The 18584-nt window shown below is 42.4% G+C and overlaps 1 protein-coding gene across 13 annotated transcripts in view; it reads left to right on the forward strand.

Annotated features, from left to right (window-relative positions):
* The window catches only part of SCHIP1 (schwannomin interacting protein 1), a 799100-nt gene that overhangs the window by 754274 nt on the left and 26242 nt on the right, over positions 1-18584 (forward strand). For 8 of the 13 annotated variants that reach the window (XM_059064985.2, XM_067033915.1, XM_067033916.1 and 5 more), the window contains one exon: positions 15370-15488. In XM_059064985.2, coding sequence (XP_058920968.2) covers positions 15370-15488 — 119 coding nt within the window. Of the gene's footprint in view, positions 1-2280; positions 2770-10078; positions 10671-15369; positions 15493-18584 lie in introns of those variants that run through there. The other 5 variants (XM_067033919.1, XM_067033918.1, XM_067033920.1 and 2 more) reach the window with 4 other exon arrangements.

An 18584-nucleotide genomic window follows, 5' to 3' on the forward strand; every position in this document is an offset into this window, starting at 1 on the left:
TAGAAATATGATCTAAAATAATATAATCTCTTATAATGAATTTTTTCAAGGTCTAGAGCTGTGCTTCTAAAATTTAAAGCACTCTCAAAAAAATCCTAGCGCTCTTTTAAAAGTGCATTTTTTGATTCAGTAGGTCTGGGGTGAGAGCTGAGCGTTTGCACTTGCAGTCCGCTCCCAGGTGATGTGGTTGCTCTGGGCGGAGGACACACTTTGAGTAGCAAAGCTCTAGAAAACATCGAAGATCAGTTCACATTTTAGGAAAATAGCAGGTATTTTAAGCCGGCACAAGCCATCCAGATAGAGGTGGTGCAGCTCCTTCTGGAAAGGGTCTGGATTACAAGTCTATGTGCTGAGCACTTCTTTATGGAGGGTGCAAAATAAATTCATCACCACTGGGGACCAAGTTTCAAGAGAAGATGTTTTATCACTTGTCTCTATATAGTACTTATCAGAGAATCACTTACGCCAAGAAAAGATGTAGGGGTAGAGGAGGGGAATGATCTTTAGTACTTTCTTAGTACTAATCCTTGCTGCTGTTGTATGGCTGGGGAATTTCCATCTTGGATTTTGAGGTGCCCTTCTCCAAAAGGTAATATATTATTAATGTATATGCATATATATGTATGTATGTGGTCAATGTATTATTGGTGTATGTAAATTAATTTGAATATGTTTATACATATACATAGTTAATAGTGAGGGTTCAGTCATTTTAACTGGATATTTAAGGCCACCCTGTTAAAATTAAAGTCAAAAGGTGTTAGTAACTAGGCTTATAGTTTTATGTACTTTACTAAGTCTTGTACTCTCTAAGTTTTTATTGGGAATTCCCTGGCGGTCCAGTGGTTAGGACTCAACGCTTTCACTGTGGTGGCCTGGGTTCAATCCCTGGTCGGGGAACTAAGATCCTGCAAGCAGCGTGGCACAGCCAAATAAATAAATAAATTTTTATAGCTGCATCCATGTTAGCTCTTGATTATAGACTGCTAAGTGGGCTAGGATGCTAACCTAGGTAAGAGTCTGAAATAAGTGAAATTCACGGTAGGCCCCCTCCTTCAACCTGAGCAGACCCATGTTTACCTTCTAAATGTATGTGGTTTCCACAGAAGATTTCGGTTGAAAAGCACTCTTATGAACTATTAATGTTTCCTTCTGTGGACAGTGTCCAAGGACAAGGGAGATCTCTACTAGAGAGAAGCCCTTACCAAAAGCAAGTGTGGCTCGGGAGATACAACTTCCATCAAACTGTCTGACAAAGGTACAAGACATTCTCTTGGGAATTGAGGTGGAGGATGAGGGTGGATGGAGTTAAAGGGGTGTTTGGATGTGGGTCATGGGGTGCAGGGAAAATATTTGCTTTAAGGAAGTAGGGCTACTACAGTGAGACACCTTGATGCTACAAGTCTACCACAAATTGAATTTTTTTTTAATTTGTGGAGAGGAAGGGTAGGCAAGTGGATGTGAGCATGTCAGCAAAGGTTCAGATGCCAAAAGCTGTCTTGAGCAGCACTTTTGCTTTAGAACTCTGTTCTTAACAGCATTGAGGTTGGTCAGGAATTCACACTGGAAGAAGTATTGACTGGTACATTTGCTGCTTTCTGTCTAAGCATGTCAGACTGTAACACTGTGCTGCTGAACGGAGCCTTGGCCTTTGAATTCTTCTTTGGCCCATTTCTCCTGCACACAGTAACTTTTAAAAAATACTGGATATAAGTTTTAGTTTATGGCAGTAGTAACTCGATAACGAGGAGTGTGTGTTTGTGTGTGCACTTCTGTTTATCTGCTTCTTGCATCAAAACATCCTCCAGCTGTGGGCCTTTTCCTTCTCTGTGTGTAAAGCCAGTAAACAAAACCAAAAGCCATGGGAAAAGGGTAAAGAGAGCAGCAGAAAGGAACGTCCTCTTTTGTGAAAAAGCCTGCCACCGGCTTTTAGAGAAAAGTTGATGGATCTTTTTCTCTTGCCTATATTAATAGAACAAAGCAGCGATCCTGGAGCAGAAATGAATTTGGAAGTGTGCTGGAAATGAATTTCATTCTTGTGCTGGGGTTTCTCCCTGAAGATGAGACTTTTACATCTGATTTTAAGGAATGGTTGGTTATGGGAAAAAGGGAAAAAAAGGCAAGCATCTGTCTTGCAGGTTAACTTTTAAATTATACTGTTTGGTTTTGGCACGGAAGACCCGGCTTTTAACTCACCAGTGAAGTCTGCGAGGCTGGGCTTTGCATCTATTTTTATCCCATACACTCTACCCCTGGTTCAGAAAAAGGTTGCTGGATTCCTTACGGAACTCCTCTCCACATTCAGCCCTGAAGGGGGGAGTTGGGGAGTTGAATCAGCTTTTCCTCGACTTGGGGTAGAAAAGGTGCTGGGGAGAGGAATCCAGGCAGGATCATTCAGGGTAAGGTGACGGCAGACGTGGAAAGGCTGGTCTCAACAAGTGAGTGTCAGGGCAGAGTTAGTCTCGGAGAACAGCAGCTGCCCCCGTGCTGGAGCGCAGGACAGACCAGGGAGGCCAGGTGGGGCGGTGTCTCTGGGACAGAAGGGGGCAAGGTTACGTACAGCCAGACACTGACTCCTAGCTGGCTCTCCATGTCAGCATGAGCGGTTACCAGGGTCCTGGGCAACTGCACGTCAGCCTATCAGAATTCATGGGAGGTTATTTCTTAAGTGAAATTCTAAACAGTTAAAGGATGAATTTGGACAGTGATGGAATGGATGACATCATCAGTCAAGAATCCCCATTGGATATGGAGGGGGATTATAAAAAGGTAAGGGGGGAGAGCTCTTTTGTTTGTAAACAATCGGACCATTTTTCTAACCGGGGGAAAGATCACCCTTGAGGAGTGGCCAAATTCCACACTCAGTGGCCATTGCCATAATATATTCAGGAAGGCAAAATGCACAGAATCGAATGCATTAAGCTGGGAGAGCTCTTCTTTCTGTGTTTCCCAGTGTGTATTCATTAATATATTATAGCAGTAACTGGAACACACATGTTGTTATTCTGAAGTTGAAAAACATTCTATTATGCATATAGTTTCTAGGCAGACTTTTTATGTAAAGGAATAATTTTTTAAATTACTGACATGTTGACAGTTCACCTGCAAGAAATAATTACTACCATGTTTAATCTATCTTTTGAAGTTTGGCTTTTTTAAACAATGAAAAATATAAAGTTTTACTAAGAGAAGTGTGAGGTTTTTAAAAAACTGATACAGTATCTGCTAATTCTTTGCTTGCCTTTTCTTTTGAAAGTCAGTAAGTATATTTTTGGTATGTTTTTTGTGGTAATTGTCTGGTAATAACAGCCCCAAGTAAAAATAGCTTTAGTTTTATGGGTGAGGTAATGAAATTAAACTACAAGCATATGCTTGTCTGTCCACAGAAGGCTAAACACTATGTCCTTCCCCCTTATTATTTCCCATAAGTCAAGTGTAGGTCACAACACAGCCCAGTATGAAGAATCAGGGACCTTCCGTCATAGACCTGGAGAGAAAGACCTGTTTTCCCTCAAAGGCAAATATCCTAAAACAGTAAAACTTGCTCCTAAATTTTTAATTTGATCAAATACATCACTAACGTTTTTTCCCCTAGATTGAGATAGAAGCTTCTGTCTTGATAGATCTTTACATATAATAATGTAAAATATGGCAATTTAAATCTTATATACATAATTGTGTGTGAGTGTGAGGCCTGTTTTAAGGACATACTTTATTTCGTAGAGCAGTTCACAATAATTTATCTTCTTTCTCCAGGAGCTGAAACTTAAATAGGTTTAAATGACCTGCCTTGTTGCTCTGTGTGGTTTTTGTCCTTTGTGATCCCAATGAAGGAAGTGAGGGCCCAAGGGGATAAGTGCTCAGAGTCTTGAAACCCTGACACCTCTCCGATGTCCCCTCCTGCCGGAAGTGGGTGTGCAAAAGATACTTGGGACACTCAGCAATCAGAGTCGGGCACTTACCCAACCCAGTAGAACAAGTGCACAGTTCTCATGTTGCCTCTATTTTCAGTGCCAAAGGACTAGTCACGGTTTTCTTTGTCACAGCGTTTCTCAGCTAGGAAAGTGTAGGTCAGTTTGCACTTAGGAAAATGAAAGACATACCACTGCTAATGCAATAACAATAAAGTAATGACCACTGTAGTTTCATCCTACTTAGAAACAGAGAGAGCCCAGATGCCTGGAATGACTGAGCCATGGTATGCAGGCAACCTGATACAGCGTTGACTAAAGTGACAAACATGTAAGGCTCAAGTAGCTTTAAAACATCAACAACAACAAAACAGAGTTGAATTGTATAACCCTTAATCTCACTAAGGCAGTAGAACACCCCATGTGACTTCAAGAGAAATGGTATCTGAGAGGTTAGTACAAAAGACCACTAGATGAAACTTTTAGATATGGAGGATGCCCAGAGATCAGTATATATTGTGGTGGACCCTAAACATGGAAGTTGTTCTGTTGTCATTTCAGCTTTTAACTATTTTTCTCAGGCAAAGTGCTTTCAAATGTATGCATATCATGACAACTACAAAGGCTTCCTTTTTAAAAAAACACTATTGATCATTTCTTAAGAACTTCCAGTGAAACAGGGCAACATATGCTTTCTTTAAAATACAAAGGATAGAAAATAATTAGCTAATATAAAAATCACTTTTCCTAATTAGAATCTTTCTTTTGTACGTTTTTTTTCTCTGTTTTGTTTTTGCTGTTTGGCTGACTAACTAGAAAATTAAATTAGATGCCATAAAGCAGTGGTCTGTAGGGTTTTTTCACTTTGTATTCATCAGTAAAATGTTTTTGAGCCCAAACCTTTAATATACATATATTCTATTCATAAATTACACATATATACCACTGTAAAAATACATCTTGTGTGTATAAAACATATACAGTTGTCCCTTGGTATCCACAGGGGATTGGTTCCAGGATCTCCACAGATACCAAAATCCCAGGATGCTCAAGTCCCTTTTATGAAATGGCACGGTATTTGCATATAGCTCACACACATCCTCCTGTATGCTTTAAATCATCTTTAGATTACTTACAGTACCTAATACAGTGTAAATGTTATATACTATGTAAATAGTTGCTGGGTACATGGCAAATTCATGTCTTGCTTTTTGGAACTTTCTGGCATTTTCCCAAATATTTTTGATCTCTGGTTGGTTAAATCTGCAGATGCAGAACCCAGAGACATGGAGGGCTGACTGTATACAAATAGATATTTTTAAGAATAAGATGTTTAAAACATAAATCAAAATAAAAGTTTTAATAATTTCTTCTTTCATCTCCTGTCACTCTGAGGTCAGTTGTCCAAAACACCTGGAAAATTGGTATATCCCTGCCTGGGTACAGTAGAATTTTTTATACCAGTTGCACTAATAAATACCTCATGTATATAGGGATTATTTTACAAGGTTGTTTCAAAGTCAGGCAAACAGCCTTCAGGGGAAAGGTCACTTTATGATGACTAAAATTAGATTCCACCCAGGCAAAGGAAGGAAAAGAGTACACATCTGTTCCATTTCCTTGGGGAAGGTCCTGATGTTTCATTAAGGACCTCTGGTTTGTTCAGTAATAGTAGTAAGACTGTACTCAACAGAAAGCACATCTTATTATCGGGGAAGGAAAACCTGCACCTTGGCAGAATCCTAGGTGTGAAAGTCCGGTCTATCATGGCCCTGCCTTGCTCTGAGCAACCTCTGACCCTCTGGGTCCCACAGGCCATTGTCTTCAGGACACGGAGGCACATAGCCTGCCAGTCAGTGTCCTGATCCCGTCAGGCGTTACTCACCAAGAGCCTTCCTGTGTCCCTGGCATTGTGTGTGGGGCCAGGATCACGAAAGGGAGGCTGGGCTTTCCCTCAAGGAGCTCAGAGTCCAAATGGGGAGGCGTACAAACAAATAAGCTGCCGTAGAATTGATGCCACCTGGAAGGATGTTCGGATGGTCAGTGTGGACCTAGAAAATGCACAGCCTGCACCATATCAGGGCTGGGGAATAGATCCAAATTCTACCAGTGGAGAGAGAGAGGAAATCAAGAAAATGTAACATGAAGCACGGTAGAGGACTGGCTCCCACTTTGTCCCAGAGCAGAGCAAACAGCGGCAAGCTGGCCTTGCCTTCTGTCCCCAGGCTACTCCTGCCAGAAGGAGCTGCGGACAGGGCCGTGTGTGGTCGGAGGATGCTCAAGCCGACTTGCCTGGCTTTGTTTCTCTGGGGTGCTGTCTCTAGTGTGGTGCATCCAATTATGGTGAAAGATTAGGGAGGAGCCCGTGAAAAAATTAAAAGGCTGGAAGGAACAATATTTAAAGTGAAGCCACAGCTGCGCCTCATGTTTTTTTAAAAAGGTGAATGGAAATGACTGCTTGAGATAAACTGTAATAAACAGGAACACAGAATGCCAGCTGCCATTCCAGACAAGAGCTCTGCCCTCCCCACACAATTACTGAGGAAAAGCAGCCGTCGACCTCCATGAACCCTCCCGTCTTCCTGTCTGTAAGGGCTGAATATGCTTGAGAAACTCCATTAAGTTACTGAACCCCGGAGCCCAGCCCTACCTCAGCCCCCCGGGAAAGTCTCTTCCACTTTCTGGGCCAGGGTCTCCTTTTCTTTCAAGGGAGGAACGGGCCTGGTTGGTTTTAGGTCTTATAAATATGAAGCCTTGTAACTCCTAGTTCAAGCTTCTTTGCATATTATCACCCTGTTGGCGCACCTCGGTAAGCCAGCGTGGTAGGGAGTGGGTTCTTTCAGATAGAGATTTTCCAGATACATGGTATGTGAAGAGGTTAACTTGGGTCTTCTTGGCCCCGATTGCCCTGTGCCCGGCTCCTGCTCTCCTTCCTGGTCACACACCTGTGTTCGGCTACCCCAGATCCTCAGCCCACCTTGACATGGGAGGCGGGGGATACCAGCTTCCTGGTGGTTGATTGTGGTTTGGCTGTTGCATAACCTTGCAGTAGGGGTTTTGGACTGTTGTGTTCTGACAGTGATACTGAATGACTGAGGTGGTTTTACAGACTTGTAAAATGGCACCTGTTAAAAATAGAGTCCCCAGATAACACTGTCCTGTGTTAAAAGTAGTCTCTGAGGTCAATCATTTGAGAACCCGAGAGAGCTCAAGATGCACCCAGCAGTTTATGTTTCGGATATGCTGCTCAGAGGTGAGGAAAACTTTAATTTTCAACTGTGTCCCTTTAGGATTTGACATTGAAACACTCCCACTACAGAAGTCATCCTTGTAGATTTGCACCCTGGGCTCCTTTACTTCCACCAGAGCTCCCATTGAGCCAGGAAATGGCTACTGAACTTCAACCCTAGGGGTTTGTTAAATACTTTTGCTCCAGTCCTTAACAATTAGATGTTCAAGTGTTAGGGACTCCGCAGGACAGCACTTCTGTCTGCCTGCTCATGTTTATCTCCTCTCCCTATAGCGTGAGGAGAGGGAATGCAGTCAATAGGCCAAACCATCCTCAGGGTTAACTAATTGTAAACAAACATCTCCGTCCTCTGAACTGGCTCCCAACCCTTTTGATGTTGGCAAATCCTTAAGTAAAACAGATGTCGGGAGGCCCCTGGACCCTCCATGGATGCCCGTTCTGGACTTCAGGTATCTAAAGGCAGCTCTCCTGTGAGTCTGATGCTGAGCAAGCCGAACCCAGGTCTCAACATTGCCCTACAGCCCGGCCTGACATCTAGTCCAGAGGACTTGTTTAGGTAGATGGGTGCGAGGATGCAAAGATAAGAGATTTCAACGGCATTTCAGGAGACCTTTCTGGATTGTTCTGTGTAAGTATCTGAAATAGAAAATGTCAGAAAAACAAACTGAAAGCGAAACAACCAGACTTACTATCCATTCAGTGATACAATGGAAAGATACTAGGTTATTTAACTTTCACTTCCACTAATAATTGAAAAGCTCTTCCCAGGAAGCTTGCATCTTGAAGTAAGATGCAAGAACTTGAAATAACCTGCACAGAGCAAGTATTTATGCCCTTGACGTTCAAAAGCATACAAATCCATATTTTTACAGAATGCTGTTTTTATATTTTGATCTTGTGATAAACCCATAGTGAGAAAATAATTAGAAAGTACTATCAGTATATTTGGGTTTTCTTTTATTTATTTTTTGTTTTAAAGAAAATTAATAAAATTTGCCTAATTAACGAATAAGTTGTGTCCTTCTGGTTCCTAATGTTTAAAAGCCTCAGACTCCTCCACACTAGAATGCTGCCTATAAATTTAGAGTAAAACTTTCTTTCTTAAGCCTAGGAGAGAAATAAGAGTGACTATTATTTTACTAAAGGAAGAGTTCTTTCCCACCGGGAGCTCCAGAATCCCAATTGCATTCCCTGGTGGATGCCGCTAATGGCAATGATGCCAGATATCACTAGGCAATAGATTGCACTGAAGCAATGGGATCATTAATTGCTTCAAAACAGGCATCCTGGCAAGGCCTTTGGCAGAGGCCAGACGGCTGCAAATGCAATGCACCTGGATCCAGAGTCTGGACATTCCACAGGCAACAGATCTGTGCTCAATTAAAGAAGAACCAACTCTGTGTTGCATGTAGCTCCTTGATCTGTTCAGGTGTTTAAAGCCATGGTTCTCAGGGTGTTGGAGCCAGCAGCATCTGGGAACTTGTTAGAAATGCACTTTCTCAGCCCCACCTCAGACCTTCTGAATCAGAAAAATAGTCTCTGGTTTTGCAAGCCTTCCAGGTGATTCTCATGCATAATCAAGTTTGAGCACTGCTGGTTTAAAGAAATTTGTGACGAGAGAGAGAAAGAGAGAGAGAGAGAGAGAGAGAGAGAGAGAGAGAGAGAGAGAGAGAGAGAGAGAGAGCGCCACGTTGTGCATGTAACCAATCCATGCGATTCTCCACTTGGCACAGCGATGGCACAGCAACCTCCCTGCATCCAGAGTTTCTTCCTGGGCCTTGGGGTACCAGGGTATTCATCGGCTTCTAGAATAATGCAGCCCCCAGCCCTTAGGAAGTTTTTTCTCAATGGCACATTGCTTTCCTTTTTCCCATTGGTTATCATTGCTTTAACAGTCACGAGGCCTGTGTGGGACAACCAGGTAGAAGATGGAGAAAGAAAATTCAAGGCCTGGAGGCTTCTTCAACTTAGAAAGAGAAACTTCTTGTGAAATAGCTAACCCCTTGCAACTTCTGGGGCTTGTTAGAAATGCAGGGTCTCAGGCCCAGCCCCTGAATCAGAATCTGCATTTTAATAAGATCCCCAGGGGATTTGTATGCACCCTGAAGTGTAAGAAGCACTGACGGAGCTAGCAGCTTTAGCAAGGCAGAAAGGAGGCTGCTAGAGTGGTATCTTCCTGGATTTATAGTGAGTTGTACTGAGGCAGCATTATAAAATAAGCACATCCGGGCTTCCCTGGTGGCGCAGTGGTTGAGAATCCGCCTGCCGATGCCTGCAGGGGACGCGGGTTCGTGCCCCGGTCTGGGAAGATCCCACATGCCGCGGAGCGGCTGGGCCCGTGAGCCATGGCCGCTGAGCCTGCGCGTCCGGAGCCTGTGCTCCGCAACGGGAGAGGCCACAACAGTGAGAGGCCCGCGTACCACAAAATAAGTAAATAAATAAATAAGCACATCCAATAATATAACAGGCTATTTCAGTTGCCATGGTGCACAGGTAAAAGTAAGAAACCGTGGAGCTGGGGAGGAGGGGAAGATCAATCCAGGGAAGAGATGGAAGACAGGAAACCTGGGGGGAAACATTTTCCTTTCTCCCAATTCCCTTCCCCACAACTGAATCCCATCCAGGCCCCGTTGTCCCTGCTCCCAAGCTTACGTCTGCTTTTGTTCCTAGAGCACTGCTGTGCTGTTCGCATCAACTGCACCCCCTGACTCTCTCAGCCAAGCTTCCTTAAATACCTTCCGCCTTTGGGGAGTTTAAGGAACCCCTTCCTCTGGGTCAGACAGGCCCTCTCCTTTCCAGCTATGTGGGGGGATCAGCATCTGTGCAGGAGTCAGAAGGAAGCAGCTGCTGGCAGTGTCCTGAGCACCAGCTGGCTTTCGGTTTAGGCTCAGGATGTTATGTTCCAAAGTGTGTTTCTGAGAACCTCGGTGGGCCCGCAGCTGCCCCCGAGGAAATGCAGTTTGCCAATTAAATTTTAGAAATGCACAAGACACACAGTCTTCTGCTTATACATTTATAAGACCAGCATATTAAAGACTAGGTGGCCTCTGCTTCAGAGACACAAGGATGCTTCGAGCAAGGTGAACGGGGTGCTAGAGAGACAAAGGCGGGCCCCAAGGAGGGGCTCGGGTAACCGGTGTGTAAGGGCCGGGTGCAGCCGTGTCCCGAAGAAAGTGTGGAAAGGACTTGGGGATGGACCAGATTTGGAGATAGCTGATATTTACCCAAGCAGAACATCAGCTTGGGCCGTTTGCTTCTTATTTCTTTTACCAAATCCCCCCTCTTTCTTCTCGTCGACTTTGGGGAATTGCAGCCGAACGGTGGCACGATGGGAAAGGCTGAGCACCGGCGTCCGGGGTCTGAAAGGGCTCAGTGGTCTGTGTTCTGAGATCTTGGCTCACATGATGCCCTCAAAAGCCATCGTGAGCCTTATCTGCCCAGGCACAGGGTGTGGCAGCAGGGAATTCGTCGACAGGCAAGGACAAAAAACTGCCTGTGGCTGGTCAATGGTGAGTCTGTGAGCACATTTTCACTCTTGATAATGGTCCTGATAGTCTTTCTGTCTCACAGTGATGAGCCGCTCCTCCTCAGGTGCCCTCTTGCTTTTTGCCTGCAATATCAATTTTATTTTTTATTTTTATTTTATTTTATTTTATTGCCGTACGCGGGCCTCTCACTGTTGTGGCCTCTCCCGTTGCGGAGCACAGGCTCCGGACGTGCAGGCTCAGTGGCCATGGCTCACGGGCCCAGCCGCTCCACAGCATGTAGGATCTTCCCGGACCGGGGCACGAACCCGTGTCCCCTGCATCGGCAGGCGGACTCTCAACCACTGCGGCACCAGGGAAGCCCTGCAATATTAATTTTAGACGTTTCACTTTTGTTTTGTGACAGTATTTCCCAAGGCCATTTTAGGAGGGGACGTGGCTCCGCTTGCCATAAACACAGTTGGCAAGTGTAGTTTTGAGTCCGCCTCTCCCTTTTCCTGGGCACTTCACTGTTCCTCGCCTTGGGGCATGTTTGGGCTTTGGGGGTTTGGGGGACATAATTGCCCTGCAGGTGTAATTCCTTAGAGAACAAAAGAACTTTGAAACTACACATACACACACACACACACACACACACACACACACATACTTTACATATGTGAGCAACAAGAAGGAAATCAGGTTCCAATTGTTGAATTTTAAGAGAAAAACTGTTTTACTAGTCAGCTGAATCATCATTACTTGAAAGGTTAGGGCGCTTTGTTCCAAAAGGAAGATGGAGCAGTGGTGTCCAAAGAGTGGCTCTGATAAGAAGATATTTGTATTGTAAGTATTTGCGGCTATGATTAGGCATGTGGTGTGTATGTTTTGCTGTCAGGTGTGTTCTTCTTTTCTGAGAAAGCATCACATCCATCTCAGGAAAGAAGTCGATCTGAATCTAAGCCCTGTCTCTTATCTTCAACCTGGTGTCCACGTGGACACCTTACCGATCGATGGGGAGGAGTGATGTGGAAGGGTAACCTTCCTTCACCCTCTGTTTCCTCATCTTCAGACCAGGAATTGTTGGAGGATTAATCGTAATAGCTACCATTTATTGCAGATTTACATTACCATAGGGCAGGTACTGCTACTAAGCAATTTACATAAATTTTCTCATTTAATCCTCCAACATCAAGTGGGATCCTTTACCTCTGGACTGGGAAGGGCTTTCCAAGCACAGAGCCAGCAGACACTTAAGAGGGAGTGAGCTATTGACTTAACTGTATAACATTTAGATTCCAAACTCAAAAGGACTAATCATATGCTTACTAGAAAATTTTCAAAACTCTCAGACCTTTAAAGAAAAACAAGCAAAGCTAGGAGTAAGTAGTTTAGAAAAAAAGCAGTACATTAACTGAAAAAAATTAAATATTTAATCTCACTGGTAATCAAAGAAATTAAAATTAAAAAATAGCACTTTTTGCATATCAAATTAAAAACACTAGCATTTTTTTTAAGTGAAAATATTCAGTGTTAGCCAGGATATAGTGAAAGCTGCATCCTTTTTCGTTGCTGGTGGGCATGTACATTGGAACAGATTTTCTCTCGAGCAGTGTGACAGAATGTGTCAGGAGCTTCAACAAGTGTTCGCACTCAGCTGATCTGGTAATTTCACTTCCAGGAACTTATCCTGAGGAAATAATCAGACATGTGGGCAGGAATTTATGTAAAATGCTAACTTCTCTGTAATTTTTAATTGGATACAACCCAAATGGGTAACAATAGAAGATAACTCCAGAGGAGAGAATGATATGCGGCCATTTACAATTGTATTTTTTAAGAATTTTGAATGGAGGGAAATTCTCATAATATAAACATTATTATCTCAATTTTATAAAAAAGAGAAAAATACACACCTAAGGTAAAAAACTAGAAGAAAATATACCAAAATGTTAGCAGCGATCTGTGTCTAAGTGGTAGGATTATGGTGGCTTTTATATGCTTTATACTTTTCTTGATTTGTTCAGTGGGATCCAGAGAGAGAAGAGGAGAAGGGGAGAAAGTCTGTGTATTACAAAACAGTTGTCTTTAAACTGTTAATGAAGTATTCCGGTATAAAAATAGTAATTAATGTAAATAGAAATATTTTTAAGACCTTCTCCACTATCTGTAGCTTTAGCATACAAAGTAAATCAGGAAAGACAGACATGAAATCAAGTGTGTGTTCACACCTCACACCTGGGATAGGTGTGTTCTTTAAATAAAACCTCTTCCAGACCCCAGGCTAATGTTGGATAACATTAGTCATTAATGCTCGCGTTGTGATCTACCGATTTTATATTTGAGTATTTCATTCCACTCAACAGTTTTCTGACTGTAGAGGACATTGAGTGAGATTCTCTTTTGGCTGTTATATGGATTGAGAAATAGGTTCACTGACTACATTGAATCTGTGTGGCAGATTTGGGGATTTTGAAATGAATTTGTTTTAAATAAAGATGTCAAGTGTTGTGGTTCTGTTTTGGCAGGACCATCACCAGTACCAGCCTTACATATTTGGAAGGGTGGGTTGCTTTAATTAAGGTTCCCAGCAGTACAGCTGCAAGTGGTTAGTGAAATTAAAAGCATTCTTACTTCCCTTTACGACTTCATGGTTACTTCCTCAGGGCTCAGTGCTGTGCTAGCCCAGTAACTATGAGATCAGCATCACGTCTGTAACTGTATAAAAGTAGTCTTTCACCTTGTGGCTGTATTAACATATACTCACAAATACAGGAGCTCCTGGTATGACACAGTTCCACTGGTACATGACAAAATGGGGAGGAGGGATATCTATATAGACAGATAGATTTAAATATAATTGCTAAGTATGAAAGTTGAAAGAATGCTTGCAGTGTCCAAGAATTTTAAAATGTTAGAGACAAGGAGAATAAAGATGAGCTTTCCTTCGACCAGAAGTCCTCAAACCCATTGAAACTAAATACCCAGTGCTAGAGTCTAGGGATGTGTATTTTACACTTGACCTTAGCCCAAAGGCACAGAAGCAATGGGAATGTGCATTTTAAAGTCTCTACAGGAAATTCTGATGCAGACTGTTGAAGCTGACGCTGTCTTAGCGGTACTGCGCTGTTGTATATTTTATTCTGTCCTTCCCATATGATATCTACTAGCCACCTGTGGCTCTGGAGCTCTTGAAATGCAGCTAGTATGACTGAGGGACTGAATTTTTTATTTTAATTAGTTAATTTTTAATTTGACTGTAAACAGTTACATGTGACTAGTAACTATCATATTAAACAGCGGCCTTAACCTGTAGTATAGCGCCCCTCACTTGGGGATGAAATGAAGCCATTTTTCAGCCTGTCCTTCCAATAGCTTGTACATTTCATTACTGTGACACAGTGATGCTCGGAGTTTTCACTGTAACTTGTGGGTACTGGTAGCAGCAAATGTGGCTCCAGAACCTCCTACGGAGAGAATCAAGGCGGTCGTGCGTTGCGTAACCACACCCACTCACGTGAGCTGGGTTTCGTTATATAATTTGTTCCGCAGAGTCTTCAGCCCCCTGCTCAGAACATAAAATGGTGCTTCTCACAGCCTCCCTCATCCCACGAAACAGAAAACCAAAATCTCATTCTCACCCCAGGATGTCTAACTCATTATTTGGTTTTTGTAGTTGTTTTATTTTTAACTAAGGAAATCATGTCTCATCTTCTGTTGTTTAAAGGGTTTAAAAGTTCAGCATGGTGAGTTTTTATGGGACTTTTATGTGAAGCCAAGTGTTGTAAACGTATCCAAGTTATCTCAGTAGTGTAGTTTACCAAATCCTTTTCCTATGCACACCGACCTGACTTCCCTTCAAAATATGAAACAGATGGGTCCAGTGAGAAACCTCCAGCTATTATTCCAGGCACTAGATTAGGATTTCTCACAATCTAAACCTGGTGAGATGAGCTTGAATGGAAACAAGAGTCCCCATCAGGGGCTGTGTCTATCCATCCTGGGCCATCTTCTAGCGTCACAGTGTGGCTCCTGCCTCTCAGAGAGGCTCGGTGCCTGTTGGTTGAAAGAATTAATGTTCTTGCCATAGAAAAAGTGGACTGAAGGGACCGTGTAAAGAAGGGAAAAGATCCAGGGAAGGGCCACATTTGAGATAAAAGTGATTTGATTTAGGACAAACTGCTTGCCCTCCATGACTTTACTCTGTTATATTTAGCAGGTAAGAAGAAGAAAGATTATAGTGCCAAATAATCTACAGGTGACCCTTTAACAACCCCTGCGGATAGGAGCACCGACCCTCCACGCAGTCAAAAATCTGCCTATAATTTATAGCTAGCCCTCTGTCTGTGTGGTTCCCCATACACAGATTCAACCAACTGTGGGTGGTGTAGCACTGTAGTATTTACTGTTGAGAAAAATCTGCTGTAAGTAGACCTGAGCAGTTCAAACCCGTGTTGTTCAGGGGTCAACTGTGGTTCTATCTTGATGACAATCATTTGCTACCATGAAGGTGATTTCCAAGACTAGTGATCATAAAGGACTCCAAAGAATTGAAAATGCTCACAGACGTGGAATCAGGAAACACTGGTTCAATTTCAGTCTTAATAATTCAAATGCTCTTGTGCTTTGGCCTGTTTATTTTTTTATCTAATATTATAGTTCTAAGAGACTTAGCAGTTAGATTGACTCTGGTTGTGACGTATCTGCCTGCTTATCTGCATGTTTTATTCTCCTGAAATTTTAGGCACAGAAAAATGAAAGAGAATCTATCCGACAGAAGTTGGCACTTGGAAGCTTCTTTGATGATGGCCCGGGAATTTATACCAGCTGTAGCAAAAGTGGGAAGCCAAGCCTTTCCTCCCGGTGAGTGTTTTGAGTTGATTTTCTGATATGTACCTAATGGATTTTGTCATCTGACTATGTATGTCTAATAAGAGATATCCTTTAAATTCTTGAGTATTTTTTCCCCATAATACTGCCACCTTTATTTGAATGCTAGACAGATCCCTCTCCACCTGTTTGTTGGGTTTGTTTTTTGGGTTTTAGTTTTAGGGATTTTTGGCCCACTTGCCCAGCCATTTGAGGTCAGATTTCTATATTTCATTTTTTTTCTAGACACAATTCTGATTTTACATTGTGAAGGGGGAATCAAGCTACACCCTTAAGCAAGCCGACTGATGCTTGGAGAAGTGTGGCAGACCACCAGATTTCCCATTAAGCAGTCCCAAAGCATCCAGCCTAACCCCCCTGATGCATTTGATTGCAATGAATACTGGTAACTGAGAAATACAGTTCCCACTTTGATCATTGAATGTTTATTACAGAGCTTAACCTGTCCTGCAGGTGTTTTTTTTTTTTTTAATCTTAATTGATTTCAGGATATCATTGATCATTTGCATAACTTCTAATCCAATTTAAATATATTAAAATTATAATTCTATCTAGAAAATAGGATTGTAGACCAGAGCTTCTCAAACTTTAATGTGCATATGTATCACCTGGGAATTGTGTTAAAATGCTGATTCTGTTTTAGTAGGTTGGGGTGGGGTTTAAGATTCTGTATTTTTTTCTTTTTTTTAAATTAATTAATTTATTTATTTTTGGCAGCATTGGGTCTTCGTTGCTGCACTCAGGCTTTCTCTAGTTGCGGGGAGCAGGGCTTACTCTTCATTGCGGTGCATGGGCTTCTCATTGCAGTGGCTTCTCTTGTTGCAGAGCGTGGGCTCTAGGTACACAGGCTTCAGTAGTTGCAGCACACAGCCTCGGTAGTTGTGGCTTGCAGGCTCTAGAGCACAGGCTCAGTGGCACACAGGCTTAGTTGCTCCGCAGCATGTGGGATCTTCCCGGACCAGGGCTCAAACCCATGTCCCCTGCACTGGCAGGCGGATTCTTAACCACGTCACCACCAGGGAAGCCCCAAGATTCTGTATTTCTAACAAGCTCCCAGCTGATGTTCATGCTGCCAATCCATAGGTCACACTTTGATTAGGGAGGGTATAGACAATCTGCAAAATTAACTATTATGAGTACAGGTATTCCAAGTGATTAAAGCACATAAAACATTGTTTTAATAAAGATGGTAGTAACTGAAGACCCATCAGCATTCTCTTGATCCCTCCCCAAATATCTGTTTCTTGTCAGAATGTCTGGCTCTTCCTTTGGGCTCTCTAAGAGCAAATATCCCCTGTATAAATACTAGGTATACTTACTTACCATGTTAAACCCGGTGTGGGAGACAAATAATAGCATTCATGCATTCATTCAGCCAATGGATTTCCACTCTTTCCTTCATATGAGGCCCAGAATTAGACACTTTAGTATCTATTTTATCGAGCTTTCAGTAAGCCGCATACTTCTGTCTGATCCTTACAGATTCATCTAAATCAGCAAAAATCAGAAAGCACACACACACTCATATATGTGCGTATTTAGGAGTCACTCGTGGTGGGTTAGTGCCTGGAGACAGGAGCTGTGGCCTGGCCATGCAGTGTTCAGGCGTGTCCTCCTCGGCTGGGTGTGGCCCAGCTCAGGCTCAGAGGATTCCCTCACTCTCGGCATATGTTATTCCAGAGCTGGAAGGTCAGCCTTCCCCTTTGCCATAGAAGCACCTCTTTCTCCTCCTAGTGGGATGTGGCAGGAGGAACTCGGGCCTAGGGACCTGGACACCTGAGGGTTAGTCCTAGTCAGCTTCTAATTCTGAGACTTGAGCAATTTACTTAGTTTTTACCATGCCTCAGTTTCCTCATTTTTGTGAAATGAGTAGATTGGACCCCATAGTCTTATAGATCTCTGCTACTGCCCTCTAGTAGTCCCCAAAGCACCAAAAATTTTTCTTCTAGAAAACCCATCTCTTTGCTCAGCCATGTCATGTCCATCTGGTCCAAACGGGAGCTGTGGTTTTTAAAATCAAAGTTGTGTGTGTGTGTGTATTATATGACTTTGAAAGTAAAGTAGAATTAACTACAGAGTATATAATAACAACATAAAATAAAAGTAACAGTCCCTGGTCCCATCCCTCTCTAGCCTCATCTCACTCTCCAGAAACAATAACTTTTAACTCCTTAGTTGTTTCTGCCGGTATTTATATCTCTGAGTAAAATGCTTATCTTCTTACCTTTTACTTTTGAACCATTTACCAACTGCTAAATACAGAAGGTTGGGATTTAACTCTCTTTTACAGCCCTCCCACAGACATATCTATATATACCTCCCCATCCTCCTCATATAATTACTTTATAATTTGGGGTCAAATAACTGTTCAGTTTTACATTATGAAGATCATATATTATTCACCTTGAACCATGTAGTAAACTATGATTACTTGAGAAATTTTATTGTTTGTTCTGAAATTTAAATTGCCCCATTTTCCCCTTAGCCAGTCCCTGATTTGACTGCTGTATTATATTCCACCATGTGAATGTATCACAGTTCATCGAGCCACTCTTCTGATGATAGGCATTGGGTTGTTTCAGAGGTTCTGCTCTTATAAACAGTGCTGCTTATAAACATCCTTGTACGTGTCATCTGCTGTCTGTGTGCAAGAGTTTCTCTCTGGTGTGTACCTTGGACTGGTAGTCCTAGGAAAATACATGAACGTTCCTACTTAGAAGATAATGCCAAACTGTTCAAAATAGTTGCACAAGTTACACTCCTACCAGCAATGGTTCAGAGATCCTGTGGATCCATAGCCTTTCTAACCCTCAATATTGTCAATTTCTTTCATACTTTTGTTAACTGAATGGGTATTAAATGATATTTCATTATGTTTATTAGCCATCTGTGTTTCCCCTTCTGTGAAATGTCTTTTTGGGCCTCATGTCCAAATTTCTATTGGAGTCTTTATGCGTTTTTCATTGATTTATGGAAGTTCTTTAGTTATGATACTAATCCTTAATATGCTGTATGTATGGCAAATATCTTCTCCCAGGTTGTAACTTGTCTTTTCACTTCCTCAATGTG

Source organism: Kogia breviceps, chromosome 5, assembly GCF_026419965.1.
Source record: "Kogia breviceps isolate mKogBre1 chromosome 5, mKogBre1 haplotype 1, whole genome shotgun sequence".
Taxonomy (NCBI): domain Eukaryota; kingdom Metazoa; phylum Chordata; class Mammalia; order Artiodactyla; family Physeteridae; genus Kogia; species Kogia breviceps.